Raw genomic sequence first — 20,235 nt, 5'->3', positions numbered from 1 at the left:
AGAGGACCCTCCTGACCGCGACCAGCTCCCGAGAAGATTTCCCGACACCTAAAGGTACCCCTGCACCCACAGACCCTGGCCTTGGGGAACCCAACCAACGGTCCAGCAACGTCCAGTGGGCTCTCTAAATCTGTACAGCAGTTGTTTTTCTTCAGTCGACTCTCTGGACAACAACGCCTGCAGCATCTTTGTGACCCTCGAGGTTCCCTCATTGAAAAGCATTGGGCTCCTGATGCCGTGTTTGCACCCTGCGCCCCGCTGCCCTCGTGCCGGTGAGGGTGGGTGGTTGGTGCTGATCCGTGCCCCCCCAGTGCTGATCTAAACCCCCCAGGTTTATGCCCTGAAGTCGTGGATACTTACCTACAAGCAGTCTCTTTCTGAGCGCCCCCATCTCTACAGGATTCCACTGGGTGCCCAACAGCAACTTTGACCTCTGCACCCGGCCGGCCCCTCTTTGCTTGTGATGCACTTCTAGTGTCTTCCTACATTTTGCACTGTGTACATCTTAGCCCCCTAAGACTGGGATCGTAAGTCGAGAACTTACCTGTGAATTGTATTGTTATTTTCCTCCCGTCGTCTGCATTGCTTTCTTTGAGAAATTGCACTGTATCTACTTTTGAAAGTGAAAAGTCTTACTTACCTGTAAACTGTTTCACCTGTGCATTCTAAACAAAGTGTATTTGATACATTAAAGTGATACATTCTTGAAACTGTACTTACAGGCAACAAAGATCCCTTTGGTTCTAGAAAGAAAGTAACAAAGTATAGTTTTGCTATATAAAACATTGGTCTAGAGTCAGTCATTGAGTGAGTGTTTCATTTATTGCCTGTGCGTGTACAACAAATGCTTTGCACTACCCTCTGATAAGCCTAACTGCTCGCCCACACTACACAAAAGAGCATTAGTACTTTCTACTTTAGCCTCTGTAAAGCCTCTGGGGGTCCACTGGACCCCACAGGGGGTGCCATTGTGGGCTCAGTCCTAGCATCACAGACACATGTAGTGTAAGGTACAAAGCTCTGTTAACACGGACAGCTTTGAGGTTTGTCGGAAGCTGTCGGAGTATGCATGAGCCAGAAAAGATAAAGGGCTTTGCTAATTCTTTTCTTACAGGTCATAGAAAGGAAGAAGATCTCCCCTCCGGGATTCATGGGGGAGCACCTAAAGAAACTCTCGCCCAGCAAGAGCAGCCAGGAGCAGACCAAGAAGAACATCAAGAAAGGACTAAGCGATGGAGATCGTGAAGGCACCTGGGTCTCCCCCAGCCCTCCGCGCGGAAGCAAGAAGCAGGTACCTCCCCTCCCATGTGTGGGGCCTGAAATGCACAATTACTGAAGGAGGAGTGTGTGACCCCGATGAGTGGGAGAGAACACAGTAAGGGCAGGAGCGGGAGACACCACTGTGAGAGCAGGAGCAGGAGAGACCACTGTAAGGGCAGGAGCGGGAGAGGCCACTGTAAGGGCAGGAGCAGGAGAGACCACTGTAAGGGCAGGAGCGGGAGAGACCGCTGTAAGGGCAGGAGCGGGAGAGACGGCTGTAAGGGCAGGAGCGGGAGAGACCACTGTAAGAGCAGGAGAGACCACTGTAAGGGCAGGAGCGGGAGAGACCCCTGTAAGGGCAGGAGCGGGAGAGACCACTGTAAGAGCAGGAGAGACCACTGTAAGGGCAGGAGCGGGAGAGACCCCTGTAAGGGCAGGAGCGGGAGATACCACTGTAAGAGTGGGAGAGACCACTGTAAGAGCAGGAGCGAGAGAGACCACTTTAAAGGCAGAGCGGGAGAGACCACTGTAAGGTTAGGAGCAGGGGGGGTCTCCCAGAAGGTCCCCTATATTGCTTCTTGACTCGGGTTGGGGGCATCTAGTGTAAGGTATGCACCAGGTTGCCCACTGTGCCATCCTTTGAGGCTGCCTAATTTAAGACATCCTCCAAACTGAAAGCTGTTGCTCCCAGTGCTAACCTGATGACTGTTGGGACAAGGGTAGACCCTAAATTGGTCTCTCTGCCAGCACTCTCAAAGTTCTCCCCCACCCTCCATTGACCTCTTGCCTTCAGGTCTCATGGGTGGCAGCACATCTACTCCTTTGGGTACAGAAGTAAGTGTGATGTCTGCTGGCCCTAGCATGACGTCCGCAACCAGAGACTTCTTGTGTGTTTATTTTTTTATAATGAAATTAATGTCTGAAATTGTTTTATATATTTCAGTCACATTAATGATTACAAACATTGGAACATTTGCCAATGGCATCTTCGCAATGGTGCAGGCTAAACCCACCGTTACCAGTAAATGAGTGGTCGGTATTTTAAACTATAAGGATGCACTCTTTGTGGCTTTCAGTCGGCTGCTGACCATACTGCAGTAGTCTAGACAGACAAGGTGAGGCTTACTCCAGCTCATGCAAGCGCTCGTGACCTTGTGAGCTCCCCTCCCACCTCCCAGTTTCCCGGAAGGGTCAGAACCCCTTTTCGATGCCCATTGTCGCTGCAGTCACTTCTGCATACACAGACTCGGATCCAGTTGAGCACAAGAAATTGAACTCTACAGTAAACTTTACAGTAATGTGTCCAAAAACTTAAATCTGTAGGCGCAGCAGGCTTCCCAGAGAAGATGTGATAACATTGATGTTCCTGTGCTCACATGCTGTTGAAGTTCTGCACAGGTTGCCTAGACGCTACTTACCGGTGATCACAAACAATAAATCTCTTAAAATTCTGGAGGGTGGGTGCAGTATCAGATCCTCTCACACAGTATAACATGATTGATCTGGATTCTGTGAGAGTGAATCGAGGGCCCACATGGTGAACAGAGTTCTGAGATCACTGCCGCACAGCAGAAATCTTCGTTCGTGACAGGAGGACCAGCTCAGACAGATCCCTCCCATAGGATGAATCTGGTCTTTGTTTCTTATTAGAGAAGTTTGCAGTCTTTAGGGTTGGTAAGCTCTGGATCATGAAAAGTACAGTGCTCGTGATCATTAAGTGATCGCCAACACTATACTCTGTGAATTGGCTCCACAGCGCTACTGCTTGTGTGTTTATTGTGCTGTGTGATTCTATTGCTTGGTTTTATTTTTCTCAGTCTGGATATTTAAGTAACAATCCTTGCTGGCCGGATAGTCCACCTTCTTCCCACCTTTATAGATGTTCCACATGAATAACAACTACAAAATATCTCAGGGCCAAAATTTCACAGCCTAGAAGAACCAAATTACTGTGAACATAAGTGCGTTTGGGTAAGTATAGGTTTACTACCTTCACACTGTATACATCTTGACCACATATGTATCTTCAAGGTCCTTAGACATGAAGTTAGGAATAGTAAACAGGTACTTCTCTGTACTCACTTACATTCACAAAACCTTGATCCTTAATATTTTGGCCCTACAATAAGTTTGTCCTTGATATTCTGACGTACAACTCAGTGATGATGTTGTCTTACAATGTATCTGGGTGTAACTTGCCCCCTTGAGTTAAGCCTTGACTGCTCATCTGCGCTATCACGGATAGTCAAGGAGGACAAACTCTCAAACCTGGAATCCAGTATCACACTCTCACCTCTGTGGGTGAACCTTCTACCTCATGGAACAGGGGCAAAAACCTAACACTTGCCCTAAGCAGTGCCAGCTGAGCAGAGGATTAACTCTTGGAGAGACACCAGGGCAGCAGAATAAATTAGAACAATGATAAGTCACTAAATCCTTAAGGTTCAAATGGCTTTATCATAAAAGATTTGTGTATAATCTTGCTCATTAAAATGTCAAGTAGAAGTTCAATAAATTATCCTTTTGTTTCCCATTTTACAATAAAGTCAGCCTGTGTCCCTGATAAATGTCATGTGCCCCTTGGAGCAGTAAAGCACGATGCATGGTTGTGAAGTAGGAATAGTTCCAAGTGTAGGACTTTCAGCAGCATCAGAGCAGAGATAAATGCCACCACTGAGGTGGTCAATGTGCCAGGGACCCATACTGAATTCCTCAAAACCAGCCTTTGTACCCAAGAAAGCAAAACCCCTACCAAAAAGGCAGGCAGAATATTCTACTTAAGTCTGAACCATATGAGAAACATGACAAAAATCCCTCCACGCCACTGGTGCGTTGTGTCTGGATGCTATCAACACTATAGCTGGGCCTGCCCTTCTGAAAACCACTTCGAACATCATTCCTTCAACGAATGAACTTCTTCATGCGAGTCCTGGTCAGCTCACACATGATGCTCTGCCTCACGAGCAGCACTCTGAAGGCGTTGCTGAAGGCCATCTTCAAATTCACATCTTGATGCTCAATAGTCCAGATGAGATGAGTGAGCACAGAGAGTATGCAGAGGGCAACAGAGAGAGGTCCACTGGTAACCATGTATGTTGTGCATTGCTCTTTTGCAGCGAGGTGACTCTGAATCCACCAAGCAGACCACAAGAAGGGATAAGAAGAAGGATGCAAATATTGGCCGATCAGATGAGAAAGTCTTTCCCTCTTGCCCAGTACTGGAGACGACAAAACGGGTAAAGTCTTTAGTAGTATTCACTTCTTTCATTTTTAAGGGGTTTTAGCATGTAAACCCACAGTGATGTCACCGCTCTAGGGTGGCACCTCACATTGGAAGCCGTGAACTTCTCACATTGATTGGCAGTCTAAGGCCAACAGCTTTCCTGGCACACCGGTCTCTGCCATAGGGACCAGGGTAGACCTCTGGAGTGTGTGTGTGTGTAGCCATTTCCAAAGAAGCCAGAATATTAGCGGGCGAGGGTTTCCCTTTAGCGCAGACCGACACCCAACATCACACCTGCTCATGGCGGTCTTCATCTCTTCAGCTTGGTCCTAGAGTGAGCTTAAAGTTTAGCACAAATGTGACGGATATCCCGTCCTCCATATTGCGATCTTCATAGGATATAATGGGGATCGTAATGCGGTGGACAGGATATCCGTTCCGTTTGTAACGGAGTATTCCCCTCTGCCAAGATCTAAATCATGCCCAAAGTCAGGGCTAGGAGGTGACTCTGTGAGATCTCCTCTCGTGATATTTTGTGAATATCAAAGGCTGGGGTGTAAGGCAACCCTGCACCAGGCTCAACCGCCCACGTGACGAGAGCAGCGGGGAAGATGTGGAACTATGAGAACACAAAGGTAGAAAAACATAATACAAGATTCCCAAGGAGAGGTGGGTAGATATAGGCAAGGATGATAGAATACAACAGAACAACTCAATAATAACATTAGCTTGAACTTTTTAAAGCCTGTAAGTGTGTGAGGACATCTCAAGATCCATTGGAAGCAAGAAGGATGTTTTTCATGGAGAAACTCAAGGATATTTGGGTGCGCTTCTAGAGTTGTAAGTTAGGACTGGAGTAATTGTATTCTGTGGTTTACTTCATCTGACCCCTGCGTTTTTGCTTTATCTGTTTTAACTTGCCTTCAATTTTAGTGTTTTTCCAGTTCTTTCCCCAAATAATCTTTATGGAGCAGCGTATGTGCAATGTAAAAATAAATGTGTGGGCTTATGCTGGATCTCTTATCCGGGCATTCTCTCTGTAGGTCTGTGGGTTCTGTAGCCGTAATAGTTATTCACCAGTGGGAAATAACCTCTGTATTGCTGTTCTGTGCAACAGCATTAGTGTTAGAATTGGAATGTGAATGAAAAGGTCAAACAAATATTGCTATTGTCAATAGGCCTGGCTTACAAATGAAGCTGACCCTTCCCTGGCTGAGTGCAGGTCCTCAAGACATCTCATCATACATGGTCTTTGTCCACCCGCTGACTCAATCTTGCAATCACCCACTCAGTAAGCACCTGCAAGATACATTAAAAGAGTAAACCGAATAAAAAGGAAACATTCTGTGCCTAAACCTGGCGAGCTTATACTTGCAATAAACAAAGTCTAGTAGCAGGCAGAAGTCTTGCAATGGTATTGGTATTTTCCATAGTATTTCTTTGTATTAAAGTTACTTCATGCCTGCCAAGTATAGAAGCAAGATATTGTCCACTTATAGTAGTAAAATGTTGATACTCTCTAAAGTACACCAATCCAAGAGGACCATTCAATATACCTCATGACCATCTTGGAATGATACTGTGTACTATGTATCACTGGAGCATACTGATCCAAGATGGCTGACACGACGCTTCAAAATATGGCAGCCATCTTGTAAGGGAGAGGAATGATAAACTGTTGGCAATATATTTTCTAGATGTCTGCCCAATTTAAGAGCAGTGGCCACGCGAGGTGCAAAACATGCCAGCTGACGCAGCAAGCGAGCAGCTCAGTGGCACTCTCTGGGGAGTTGCAGGGTACTCCCCTAAAAACCAAGTAAAATAATGAAAGAAATGAAACAGGGCTTACAAAAGGAATAATGGAGAAGTGAAGGACTGACTCACCACCCCCGCAAAATGCCACCCCCTACAGCACCACAGACCAATGTCTGAAGTGTGCTGATCCATTGCCCCGTGCTGTGCGCTGTCATGACCAGAAGCTTAATGCGAGTGACAGCCGAACTGACGAGTGGCAGAAGATAGCCGGCATAAAGACCCTCTATGTGTGTATTAGGTTTTTGATTACAGAGCTGGTGCACAACTGAACCTGTCAGGCCTTCCCATGAAGACATGTCCAGGATTATCTCAATGTAAACCACGTACCCCCGGAGTTTGCCAAGGGGGTGACCAACACCAAACTCCTTACCCACTGTGAGGTTCCATACAAGAAAATACCTGTGCAAGGTCTTCCACAAAGTGTAGGAACTGCCCATCCCTAGAGGCCTGTTAGTTTTAATGTTTGATTTTCATAAGAAGCTCGCAGGGACTACTGCCTTTGTTGTAACTTTTCATAATAAACAGATCAAACTTATGGCATCTGACACAGGATTTCCCAATCAGCCAATCTGGCGTATAGTATTTAAAATTAATGTCTAGGCCTGCTATGTTGAGGATTATCTTTCTTATGAGTCAACCATCAAAATATAAATATGTAGAAAATATCAGTTGGGAAAACAGCTTACAACCCATTTTAAGACGGCCTATCAAGGATTAGCCCAGTGAAAATCTTCTACTTCTTCTACTTCCAGGGTTTGTCAGAGGGGGCGACGAACAGCAAACCCATGTCTAGTAAGGGAAGCTTTGAGATTCCATGGAATAAAATACCTGCCTACAGGCTTTAACATACTGTAATGAAAATCCTCCCTTAAAAACCTATGGATTTTTTTTTTTTTCATAGCTAATAAGCTCAAGGCTACTGCTTTTACCTTACCTTTTCATAATAAACAGACTAGGCCTAGAGCCGTGATTCCCTAGCACGTCACCATGACCGACTCACTCCTGTATTAGCATAATCTTCCCGATGAGGCACTATGGCCCTATTTTAGAGTTTGGCAGACAGGGTACTTGATCTATTTAAATATCCCTCGTTGGTAAGTAGGAGTAAAGTAGTTAGTTCATGTAGGGCAGAGGTTGTAGGGTTATTTAAAAGGTTACAGTATAAGTTGCAAGTTACTTAAAAAGGAAACCCCACCAGGAGCAGCATCTGTGCTCCGCCCACTCTCTGTGACCGTCACACTCCTCCCGCCCCTCACCAACAACCCATGACATCACGCACTGGCTGAGCAGAGCGAAGCACAACGGAGGAGAGCACAAAATGCATCACAAGCTTAGCAGATTATAACAGTACTATCGCAAATGTAACGGATTACACTGCCAAACCCTAGGTCCATCTGCCTCATTTAAAGTCAAGCACACGGTCAGTACTCCGTCATAGAGCCCCCGTTGCCTCCATGAGTGGCATACTTCATCCGAAGGCGTGAAGGAGTAGGGGCTGCCAGAGGAAGGACTTTACACTACTGATTTAGGGTGGACGAGTAAAGCCTTTTCTTTCCTCCTCATCACCTCCAGGAAAAACCTGACTGTATGGGACAGGAAAAAAACAATAAAGAACTGCAGATGCAGAGTGAAAACTAATGGGGTGTGGGGCCATTCTTTCCATTTTCAAAAACAAACTTCCGCTTTGGCAGTTTGTTTTTGAAATACAAAAAGCCTATGAAAAGCTCGACTGGCAACCTTCATGGCAGGGTACCATCTGTCAAACGTTTCCTACATTGACATGAACGTTTCCTACATTGCAATGTAGAGCCTTGTCCGCAGGACTGGCAGACATCTCTAAATTTAGAAGGCGGAGGTCCATGGAGATGGCAGAGGTATCGTCCTCCACTATCTCGATGGTGTGAACTCCAACAGCCAAACTCTAAATCAGACCCTATGTTCAATAGAAGAACTCTTTTTCAGTGGAGGTACACAAACTCTGGCCAATCAAAATCTGTGCTCAAGGTAATCAATAGACAGTCCCTCTCTCATTCGTGCTTCTTAGAGGTCTTATTCTGTTGAGTACCTAAGGCCTGACACCAGCAGTGCTGGCAAGCCAGACCTAAGAAGAAAAATCATCAGAGCATGGATTGAATGTGCAGCTGGACTAGAAACCAGTGCCTGTGAAGTGAGACAAGGTAAGAGGACGGCAGCGAGGTTACCTCCAGCACTCTCCTCTCCACTGATGAACACTGAGCCCCGCATGGGGTTTCTTCACAGTGCTCAGCTAGTCATCTACTGATAGTACTGTCCAGCTATGGATACAAGGTCCTCATCACAGACCCTAATAAAAGGGTGTTTTGGAAAATAAGCGTGACCAAGCTGAAAACAAACTCTTTGGGACAAACTTTCAGTTAGGGCTCCAGGTAAAAAAAAAAAAAAGACCTACTAAGTGCAGCATTGATGACCTCAGGTTATATTGACCAGAAATAATACTTTAGCTAAGAAAAGTCAAAAGAACAAGGGAAAAGAACAATCACAGGAAGGAACAGGAGAATGAGCCCCTGCGCTCATAACCCCTCGAAGAGTTACAGCACTCTGGCCACTTAAAAGTGGGAGGTCGGTATGGAAAGCTGTGGAAAGCTGAGGAAGATGGCGGGGCTCGGAAGGGATCATCAGGCGGAGGTTGCAGTAGCATTAAAACAAAATCCATTTACAACATCTGGCCAAATGGCGGACATGTCGGGCATTAGAAGTCTAATGAGACGACAGCACATGACTGCCAACTTCTGGGGGTGAATGCCTGTATTATACAGCGGCTGCTGTGCCCTCTTGCTGCACCCCCGGGCACCGTAGCTTTACAGCAGCAACCACAGAGCTTACGCGGCCCCTTCTGTAATACAGAGTGCCACCCGACAGGGACGTCCCTCAGTCGCAGGGGTGTGCCACCTAATGAGGCAGAGACAGCCACAATGCACACTAACTACATGCCACAAGACGTCTCCCCCTGGGCACTCCCTGCACTCACTCACTCATCAGTAAGTTTCCCCTCCAAGGAGGAATGCCTAGTATGTGACTCCATAACCCTTCTCCCTGCATCTTCCTGTTCTACAGATGAGCGACGGAGAGAAGAAGCGGTTTCCTCAGAACACTGCCAAGACGCTGATTCTGCCAAAAATCAGATTGGAAGCAAACATTGGGAAGAAAGAGGCGAAGCTGCCCGTGCTGTGCCCCCGCATATCCACAGAGAAGAGGGTACGTAAGAGGGTGGGCAGACAGCGCTTGCTCCAGAAAGCTTGTGTCTAATACCGAGGTCTAAATATTGTGTCAGACTACATAAGAGGTTATTTCCGTTGGAATAAGAGTATGCCCTTTCAATGGATGAATGAATTTATGAATAAGTGAATAAAAAGATGAATAAGAGAGGGTCTAGTAAACAGCACATATCAGATTACCTCCTCTTGGCACTTTCTGCTTGAACTGGTGATGATGGGTTTTCTGTTTGTTTCCTTGGATATGACGTATTTGGCGGTGGTTTCCATAGGCCGTTCTGTAGGTGGGCGTACAGCACCCTTGTCTTTCAAGTGAAGGCTACACACCCCAGAACCGCTGAGGGGCGGGGATGGTGCCATCCAGACTGACTTTAGTGGACAGAGTGGACGGTGTAGAGCACCGATGACAAATGTAGGAGCCAGATGCTCAAATCACTTTACCAGGAATAACTGGGAATGTTCCAGAAAGGAAGCAACACTGTTCCTGTGACACACTTGGAATATACAGGAAATATGATGTCACTGCTTACAGTCAACATCACGCCAGATATAGGCTACTCATATAGGTGACTGAGGGAATGAGAAGACGCTCCCTGCTGTGTGTCGGTAGAAGTATCTATGAGAAGAACAAGTTACTCTTTTCAGTAACACCTTTTCAGGTAGAGACTCTATTTAACCCCAGATTCCTCGCCAACCCTTCATAGCTTTGCATCCGACTGCACTTGAAGATATCAGAATGAAAATGATGTCAGTGCACCAAGGTGGCTCATTTATGTGGACTGGTATGGATCTGACATGGACTCTCATAACATGATCTGTTGACACATGAACAAACTGTTTAAAAGGTTCCAGGTCCAGTCGGATGCCTCAGGGAAACTCACGAGGTGAGGAACCTACAGCAGGATACAGTCCCTACCAAAAAAGACATTACTGAATGTAAATAACCAGGATAGTGATCTGTCTCTGGGCCTCCAGGTCAGTCGTTCTGTGGCAACCTGCTTCTCGATTATCAGAACCTTGCAGAATATCTCTCCATTTATTTAGTTTACTGCACTGAAACAGGTAGCTCGGCGCTAATCCCATCTAGGGTTGGTTATTGCAATGCAGTCTATCTGGATACCAATAAGACAACGCAAGCCAGGCTGCAAATGGTACAAATGGAGCCGCTAAGCTGAACTTAGACATTTCAAAGCACTAGTCAGTCTCAGAAGGATTGCTTGAACTTCATTGGCTACCTGTACAGAAGCACATTACTTTTAAAGCCCTGTGCATCATTCACATAGCTCTGTACAATGCCAGCCCAGGCGGAATAAAAACCATGTTTCAATGGTGCTCCCCTTTCAGAGAGCTGCGCTAGGCAGCCCACAATCTAGTTGTTATTCCAGATTTTGTAGGAAGAGATGGGGAAGCAGAGCCTTTACGGTCGCAGCTGCTGGGCTCTGGAACGTCCTCCCACGCCGCCTGCATGAAGCAGCTTACTCAGCCATTAATATCTGTAGGCTTATATCTCTCCTCATGGTGAAAATCCCAAATAAGAATAGAGCTACAGTAGCGGCGATTGACATTGAAAAAGAGTTTGACAGCTTATGCTGGTTTTTTGTAATATCATGTGATGGCGAAGGTGGGGCTGGGTCCTGGATTCGTCCAATGGACGCAGCTCTTTTATTCACCAAAACGAATAAAGTTTGTTTAAAAAAAAAAGTGTACCATCCTCTGGTGTCTATGCTTTCATATATGCAGACGTGTGCTGACAATCAGTATAAACGCAGCAGCCTTTCGTTTCTGTTCATGCTTCAGAAGGACATCTAATGGTTGCTGCGCCCTTCACCCTGCAGTAAAAGTTTGGAAGTTAACCTATCTCTTGAGAGGGGCAATGCATACGTTGCTCGCCTCTGTGGGATCTCTGGAAGGAAGCCTAGCTGGTAAGAGCTGTACTACAACCTTAAAAAAGCATTTTAAACCTGCTGCTGTTTAAGGTATCAAGCATGCCAGGAGCACAGGTCTGGTGATGGGTGGAGCATGGTTCACTATCTGATGTCACATCTCTTCAAGAAACCGCCTGTGCTGGTGCAGAGGTGTTGTCCACACCAGGGTCATGAGGACTATCTCATTAGTATGGAGGAAGGGGGTCAACAGCCAATACAGTAAGCATGCTGTACAAGTGTAAACACTGGGTGTTGTCTCTGGGCTTCAGGGTATGTATGGATGTCCCCTTGGGGGTATGCAGCAGTGAGTGTGGACTGGACCTCGATATATATGACAGACGGCGTAGTCGCAGGCAGGAAGCTTCACAACAGAGTACCACCACACATACAAGAAACTCTACCCAAAGAAAGACAGCCCTGTGGGCCGAAGCGTGAAGGGAGGCGAGAGGTAGAGCTGTTCTCAGCACACAGAGAACCTGACCATTGAGTACAAGCTCCACACACATCAGTAGTTTGCTTGTTGCCTCTCTGCTGGTGCACATCGCTAAGGCAAGCTGTGACTTCTTTGCCCAAGCCACATACTGGATAAGAGTCGAAATGTCTTGTTTTTCCATGCTGACAGTGTAAGACTCAAAGACAAAAGGCACTGCGAGTTGACAATTAAGACTAAAAAGACAGACAGATGGTGACAGCTTGATTCAGGGAGAAATCATCGATCTGTTGTTACAAATAAAAGCACTTTAAACATCATCATTTTGTTTTTCCCTTTCTGCAGGCTTGGAATCCAGGGCAACATCTGTACACTTTGCTCGGCATCGACAGCACAGAAGAGCTATTAACAGATACAAACATCAACAAGGAGAGTGTGCAGAACCCTGCAGAGGAGGTATATGCATGTCTGTCCTTGTGGAAGCTAAGGATAGGAGAGGTTGGGGCACTGTGTAGACACAGGGAGGCTCAAGGGTGAGTGTAGAGTCTTGGATGGCAAAAGAGGGGACCTGAACCATACAGGTTCCTAACCCAAGGCAGAGCACTGTGAGGATGTAGGGTGGGGGTGCAGATGCGGCGAGACAGAAGCTTAATGGAAAGATTCATCCCATGAGTGACTGGCAGATGAGGACGGACTAAGGCACCTACGTTGTGTTTGTAGACAGGTCCTTTTACCTCCTGTCCTCACCTTTCCATCAAATGCGAGGCATTCATGTAGTGTGGTCTCCAGCTGTGTTTACATCATCTGTGATATACCAGAGTTTCTTTTCTTCGAATGGCAACGACTCTGCATCTTTAGTACCATTCTAATGGTAAAGAAGGACCAAATGTAGGAGGCTGGCCTGGTGTGTGGTGGGTACCTGAGGTACTTACACCTAATACCAGGTCCAGGTATCCTCTCTTAGTGAAGTGTAGTCCGTGTCTAGAATCCTGGGCACTCTAGGGGTAGCTGTGGTGAGCAGCCAAGGCTTATCTAGGAGACATGCAAAGCTCATGCAATACCACTGTAGTCACACAGCACTTACACACGTGAAAGAAAACACTCCGTGCTACAAAAAACAAGGTGATTTATTTTGGTGACCAAAATAACAAAAATACCGTAGACTATACTCCCTTAGGAGGTAAGTAATACACAAACTATATACACTAGTATTCAGAAATAGGCATAAAAACAGTGAGAAACCAGTGCAAGAAGTGAAAATCACAATAGTTTGAAATGGGCCTGAGGGAAACACAAACCATATACTAAGAAAGCAGAATGTGAATGTCAGTTTCCCACCTAGGCAAGTGTAGTGCGTAGGGGGAGCTGGGAGTACTAGGAAAGCCCAAAGGTAAGTACTACAACCCATCCCAGCAACCAGGAAAGCAGAAGTAAATCACAGAAGGTTTCCCAGATCACACACACAGACGAAAAGAAGAACTATGTGAAACCCAGAACGGACTGCAAGACACCAACAGTGGATTCCTGGACAAGAAGACCTGTGGAAGAAGGGGGCCAAGTCCAAGAAGCACAGAAGAGTCCAGCAAGAGCAGGAGCCCCTGCTAACCCGGATGAAGGTGCAAAAGGTGAACCAGCAGTGAAGAAGAAAAGTCAGCACTGCACCCAAGAAGACGAAGTCGGGTTCCTGGAGGGTGCAAGTGATGTCCCATGCTGGAAGGAGAATTGCAGTTGACTTTGCGTCGTTGGAGTCCGCTAACAAGCCTTGCACATGCAAAGCTCGCAGCTAGCGGAAAAAGCTGCTGCCGGGACCAGGTGGACTCTACCCAGGAAGGGGAATCAGAGGGGGCCCTCAGCGACACAGAGAGCCCACGGAAGATAAGGCAGTGCACACAGGAGTCCCAAAGGACAGGGACAAGAAAGTTGCAGAAGAGGCCCACACAGCACTACGATAAAGACTCCCACGTCGCCGGAGAGGCACTCAGGGAGCTGTGTGTTGCAGGATAGAGTGCTGGGGGCTGGAGCTTCAAGATGCACGAAGATCTTGGAGGAAGGATGCCAACAAGCCTTGACAGCTGCAAAGGACTATTCTTGCAATCCAAATCTGAGGAACCACCCAAAGTAGAGACCCTAAATAGCTCTGAAAGGGGGATTGGTCACCTATCAGGAGGCTCTGACATCACCTGCTGGCACTGGACACTCAGATGCTCCTAGAGTTCCCTGACAACCTTGAATCCAAGATGGCAAAACCCAGAGACCCTCTGGAGGAGCTTTGAGCACCCACCGTGGAATGGTGATGGACAGGGGGAGTGGTCACTCCCCTTCCCTTTGTTCAGTTTCGCGCCAGAGCAAAGACTGGGGGTCCCTGAACCGGTGTAGACTGGTCTATGCAAGGAGGGCATTAAATGTGCCCTTCAAAGCTTTTCCAGTGGCTTGGGGAGACTACCCCTCCGAAGCCTGTAACTCCTATTTGCAAAGGGAGGGGGTGTTACCCCCCCTCTCCCAAAGTAAATCTTTTGTTCTGCCTTCCTGGGCTTGAGCGTCTCAAGCAACAGGAGGGCAGAAACCTGTCTGAGAGGTGGTAGCAGCTGGGGCTGCCTGGGAAAACCTCAGAAGGCTGTAATGGCAATACTGGGGGTCCTCTAAGGAGCCCCAGAGTGCATGGTATCATACAACCAATGCTTGAAAATGCCTTGGGGTATAATTCCAACATGTTTGATACCAAACATGCCTATATTCTGAGTTACCATTATGAAGCTGGACATAGGTAGTGACCTATGTCCAGTACATGCCTAAAATGGCATCCCCGCACTCACAAAGTCTGTGTAAATGGGCCTGGAGTTCATAGGGGGCACCTCTGTTAGTGCAGGGGTGCCCTCACACACAGGTACTTTGCACCCTGCTACTTATAAGTAACCTTTTGTAGTGAAAAATGGCAATGAAAGGGTGCTTGCACCTTTTCACGCAGGCTGCAATGGCAGTCCTGCAGAAGCCTTTGCATGGGCTCCCTATGGGTGGCAAATTATATGCTTCAGCCCATAAGGATCCCCTGGAACCCCAATGCCCTGGGTACCTAGGTACCATATACAAGGGACGTATAAGGGGGCACCAGTGTGCCAATTGTGGGTGAAATACAGAGTTTTGGGAGAAAGAGCATAATCACTGGGGTCCTGGTTAGCAGGATCCCAGTGAACAGAGTCAAGCACATTGACATCAGGCAGAAAAAGGGGTTAACCATGCCAAGAAAGAGGGTACTTTCCTACAGAAAAACATTTTTATATGTTTTAAACAGAGGGGACTCTTTTGTCTCTCTATTGTGCCAATTTAGCTATTGCAAAAATGGGATCAGATTGTGGCCCGTTCTCCATATACCCGTAGTTACCTTGAGATGCGGCTTTCCTGCATCAGATATATACGTTTCCAGATTTCTTTGTATCCTTAAAAGAAATTAAATGAAGCATATATTTGCATCTAGCTAGACCTCACATTAGCAGTCATTGATAATCAGTTGACCATGGCACTGTGTATCAGGCTGGCCACCTGAAACAGTCCAGAGTTTTTAGCTATCGAGCCTTAAATCATGAAAGTGGTTTGCGGTAGTTACTACTTTGCTCTGTGAGTCGAGAAGAATAGCACAATGCATTATGGATCAAATATATCTAATTTCATAAATGTGGCTTATCAAAGAAATCCCTTTAAATCCATAGTAGGTGATAAGTCACACATGAATCTGTTTGAATCCTTAGCAGGACATATGAGAAACATGGATCTCTTTAGATCCATAGCAGGAGATAAGACGCATGTGAATCTCTTTAGATCCATAGCATGTGATAAGACTCATGTGAATCTCTTTAGATCCATAGCAGTGATAAGAAGCACATGAATCTCTTTAGATCCAGGAGGAGAAGACAAGATGCATGTTAATCTCTTTAAATCCATAGCAGGAGATAAGACGCACATGAATCTCTTTAGGTCCATAGCATGTGATAAGACGCATGTGAATCTGTGTAGATACACAGCAGGAGTTAAGAGGCGCATTAATCTCTTTAGCGCCATAGCATGTGATAAGACGCATATAAATATCTTTAGGTCCATAGCATGTGATAATACGCATGTGACTCTCTTTAGATCCATAGCAGGAGATAAGAGGTATGTGACAAACAATAGAATCAATCTTCACCATTTGCTCAGAATAGTTCCACATTTGATTAAACCCTTGTGGGTTCCTTTCAATTAGCTTCCAAGATGTGTTCAATCCTATGAATGTCTTTTCCTTTAGTATATGAAGCTTCAAACACATATCCAAGGATTCTTTACCAAAAACAACTGCTAAGAGATTCTCCATACAACCATTAAGCTCTTTAAAGGTGTTAAATGTTAAATTAATGTGCATTTTACATCAAAAACAAATACATTTATTAACTTGCAAGCACAATTGTGCAACATAATGTAGTGTAATTCCATGTACACTCCATATATGTTCAAACGCCCATGCAACAAAATCTATATTGAAAAAGTGGTCCAGAAACTCAAAATCTTCTACTTGCTGAACATGATCAAATTTATCCTGTTGGCTTTCATTTTGCCAGTGCTCACAGAGGGATCCATTTAATCATTATGTGTAGACACTGATAAATTGCCAACAAACCTTCTGGTGTTCAGAGGGTTCCAGAAACTATCAAAGCCAGAATAAGGTGTATTTTACATCTGGTTTCCAAGTCCAGTAATTGCCACAATACTGTTGTAAAGCAGCTCCTGTTGCTAAGACACTTATAATAGGCGGAGTAATGAATTATGTAGGTGATGCCTTGGGTGACCTGAAATTCAGAGGGATTGTTTCTACCACTGGACCAATGCTACATGTAGAGATAAGCTTCGATAAAGTAATTACAAGGTCGGTTATTTCTGAGTTGCTGCTCTCCACGGGCACGTCACCGCAGATACCAGCATTCCCCACTCTACTACATTTCAGGTGAATGTGTTTGCATGAATACTTCATCGACAATAGTGAATTTACTTTAGATGTATTAATATAAAACATTTTGAATTTTTAGAAGACAACTGTGTTTTCCGTATGACCGAATGTACATCCACTTGGTGAAAACATGCTGTTTGAGGAAAGATCATAAGTGAAACTAGTTAAGTGCTATACAAGTTGGCAGTGGTCAGAACCTCTTCATAACATGCCATGCTATGAATGCTGATTAGCGGCAGGTGGGCCTGTACCCCCAGTCAAGAACCAGTGCACTAGCTGACCCATAAAACCATGTTCACTCTACACAAATGGCTTTTTACTTCCCTATTAGTGTGTATACCATGTGGTGTGTGTGTGTGTGTCATGTAATGTGCTGTGTGACCAACAGTCCACATGCTGTATTTGATATAGAATTCAAAACCACCTTTTGAACAAGATGCTGGTTCCCCTTCAAGCTGTCTTTGTCCTTCTCGTAGATGTGACATCTTGCACGCTGCTGCCCCTGGTGCTGTGACACAGAGATCCTGTAAATACACTGAGATGCCAGAACATGGGCCCAGTAACAGTGCTGAGCTCACTATCTCCCTTTGTGGTGCTGGTAATAAAGAGAGATGTAGCCAAGTGTGTCTGACTGACTTTCCTGATTCCTCAAACTGACATTTGCTGCTTCCCTGCCCCCTTCTACTGCAAACACCCTTGAAGGAACCATTGAAAATGCTGAATTTATGGAAGCCACTGGCTTTTTGTGGTCCAGGCTTTCTCACCTATGCTTCTTAAGCAAGATAAAGACTGACCCTTGAACTTTGGCATAGAGAGGCAGCTCAGAGGGAGGTGTGTCAGTAACAGTGCTGTGTTTTTCTCTCATGACCACGACTCGACCTGGAACTGGAGACGCTCTGCTACTGCAACCTGCTCTGCCGTCAAGCAAGGTTGTACCACCAGTGTGGAGAAGATCCAGATCCTCTCCAGGAGGGCAAAGGGCTAAGCCTAGTGGGCTGGAGGCACCCACTTGCCGTGGGGACACTGCAACACAAATGCCCAGAATCTGTCCTCGCGTACGTATGACCAGAGGGTGAATGGCTGGCAGACAGTATCCTGTCCCATACCATTCATGACCTTACAGGAGCCCCCCTCGGCCCTGAGGTGGACAGAGAGGTTTCTCTTTAGGGTGTAATCTCATAGGTCGGAACTTAGCATTTCCCCAATTAATGCATTAACATATTTATTGGATTTTATATCCATTGTTCCCCTCGGTGCATCAGTGGAGAGATCTTAATGTGTCAATCTTTCAAGTTTGATAAAATCATCACCACGGGCAGGTTCTACAAAATGTTTGTGGATCAAATATCTTAAGAGTTCCTATTATTTTGCATTGTGCTAACCTTTGGAACAACATTGCCACTGCAGTGAACTCACTTAGAAGAAACATGCCTTCTGACTGGATTTCTGTGAAGTAAGATAGATACCGCAGGCAGATAGATCTACCCAGATCAAATGTTCACGGTGGTCTTACAAGCAATGTATGTCAACTGTAGACTGGGAACCCTTTCAAGGAGTCTCATGTCACCCTCTTACCTCAGGTTCTCCAGATGTTTCATCTGATCTAATATCTCTAAAATTCTTCTTACCATTTATAAATTTAAAGATTATTGGTAGTTAATTACTCATTCTTCACTCAAACTTTAGTCTATCAAATCTGCTGAAGTGCGAAAATTGCATAGATTGAGAGGGACGCATATTGCAAACCCTTACTCTGATTTGGAAAAGTTCTAAGCTCAAGCAATACACATATACTGGAATTCACATTCAGAAAAAAACAATTGTTTTTAACATCCTATTGGTTGGTTGTCATTGATATTAATGTGGATATATCCATTGCTTGTGGAACTGTATTTATGAATTATTGCCATAACCCAAAATTTGATTTTTAATGTGTCTCTATTTTGTACTCTGTACATTAAGGAGAGTTGAATATGTCTGAAGATGTATGAATTGTAAAGTAGGGTGTAATATAGACCATCATTGTCAATTTCCTCAAGTTTGTACTCTTTGTAAAGATAACACTAATACTGTGTGTTACATTTTGTATTTAGCATAAACTACTTAATATTATGTTATTTTAACTGGAATTGATGCCTTGTTTAGCATTGTTCTCTAATGGTCAGAGGATCTTAGGCAATTCTTTTGTTTACAGGAACTGTATTTCATGCCAGTGTTTTAAATTCTACCCGGGAGGCCAGAGGTATCTAATGGAGCTAATGGACCATGTGTAAAATGTGTGCTTCTCAGGGCAGAATAACAAATGTTCTAGCTTCTGCATTGTGCATCACCTGTAGGTGGGTAACAAGGAGGAACAGTCCTGGATGATCCAGGTAGGACAAGGGTCTGTTAGGACAGAAGATGGAGTCTCTACTCTTTGTTAGCTTCAGTCTCTTCCGGAGTGATCTCCCCTAAATCAAAAAGGTACGCGGATCCCAAACTGCCATCCCCATTGAGGCCCATCGATCAGGCTCAACTGATTTGAATTTATTGAATATGACAGCTGAACTTTGAATGAAAGTATTTTGTCACACTACCCTTTTGTTCACATCATTATTGTTTTGAAGGGGTTAATAAACTATTTTTGAGTGCTAAAAAGCTCATAGAGCCATTCTTTGCATCCTTAATTGTCTTTGAGGGACACTCTCTTTTTTTATAAAACATTTCTTTTTTTATGTAGACCATTAGCTTCTCTTTAAAACGAATAGTAAAGAATGCTTATGTTCAATATGTCAGACCTTTTCAGCCGTCCAGACTCACAGAAGGATCTTCTTCACTTCATCAGTCGATACTTGGTATTCCTTATAGCTTGCAATGGAGCATATGCTAATACAAGCATTATATTATGATATCAGCCGGCCATGCTGTGACCATTCTCCTTCCAGGTCCAGCTTCCCGCCGACATATTTTAAAACCATATTGAGTGACAGTTTTTAAATTCCTGAAAGTAGGCCTACCAGATTTATCACTAAAGGCTGCTTTCTTCCCCACAATGATGTCTGTTAGCAGTAGGTGATGATCTGCCTGGTCCACTCGCACAATGGAAGTTGCCCTATTGCCCCTTCCCTAAAGACCCCGATGAGTAGGTAATGGCTATCGCAATTAAAACACATGCTCCCGGCCCAACGAAATGCAGTATCCATCCTGCGTCTCCTCTGGCACCATACAGAGAGTATGAACAGAGCAAGGCATGGTCCAATGAAGAAGACCCCAGAATTGACACCTCATTCGAGCATCCTTCAGGGTCAACCCCAAAAGAGCATGTTAAACAGAAGAACCCACCCTCACTGTTCTGGAACCAAAGATGGCTGACCAGTTAG

The 20,235-nt window shown here is 45.3% G+C and overlaps 2 protein-coding genes and 1 pseudogene across 2 annotated transcripts in view; 2 read left to right on the top strand and 1 right to left on the bottom strand.

Annotated features, from left to right (window-relative positions):
* Nucleotides 1-8,579, top strand: part of LOC138267308 (transcriptional regulator ATRX homolog) — a 51,867-nt gene extending 43,288 nt beyond the window's left edge. Inside the window, exons 7-9 of the mRNA XM_069216166.1 lie at nucleotides 1,115-1,291; nucleotides 4,377-4,496; nucleotides 8,343-8,579. Of these exons, the coding sequence (XP_069072267.1) occupies nucleotides 1,115-1,291; nucleotides 4,377-4,496; nucleotides 8,343-8,579 (534 nt within the window). The remainder of the gene's footprint in view (nucleotides 1-1,114; nucleotides 1,292-4,376; nucleotides 4,497-8,342) is intronic.
* Nucleotides 1-20,235, bottom strand: part of LOC138267309 (zinc finger protein 208-like) — a 331,096-nt pseudogene that overhangs the window by 268,091 nt on the left and 42,770 nt on the right.
* LOC138267871 (uncharacterized) overlaps nucleotides 8,903-20,235 on the top strand; it is a 41,440-nt gene continuing 30,107 nt past the window's right edge. Inside the window, exons 1-2 of the mRNA XM_069217097.1 lie at nucleotides 8,903-9,532; nucleotides 12,250-12,360. Of these exons, the coding sequence (XP_069073198.1) occupies nucleotides 9,392-9,532; nucleotides 12,250-12,360 (252 nt within the window). The 5' untranslated portion in view covers nucleotides 8,903-9,391. The remainder of the gene's footprint in view (nucleotides 9,533-12,249; nucleotides 12,361-20,235) is intronic.

This window comes from Pleurodeles waltl, chromosome 12 (genome assembly GCF_031143425.1).
Source record: "Pleurodeles waltl isolate 20211129_DDA chromosome 12, aPleWal1.hap1.20221129, whole genome shotgun sequence".
Lineage (NCBI taxonomy): Eukaryota > Metazoa > Chordata > Amphibia > Caudata > Salamandridae > Pleurodeles > Pleurodeles waltl.
Note: the sequence above shows the minus strand (reverse complement) of the source record. Positions and strands in the feature narration are given on the sequence as shown.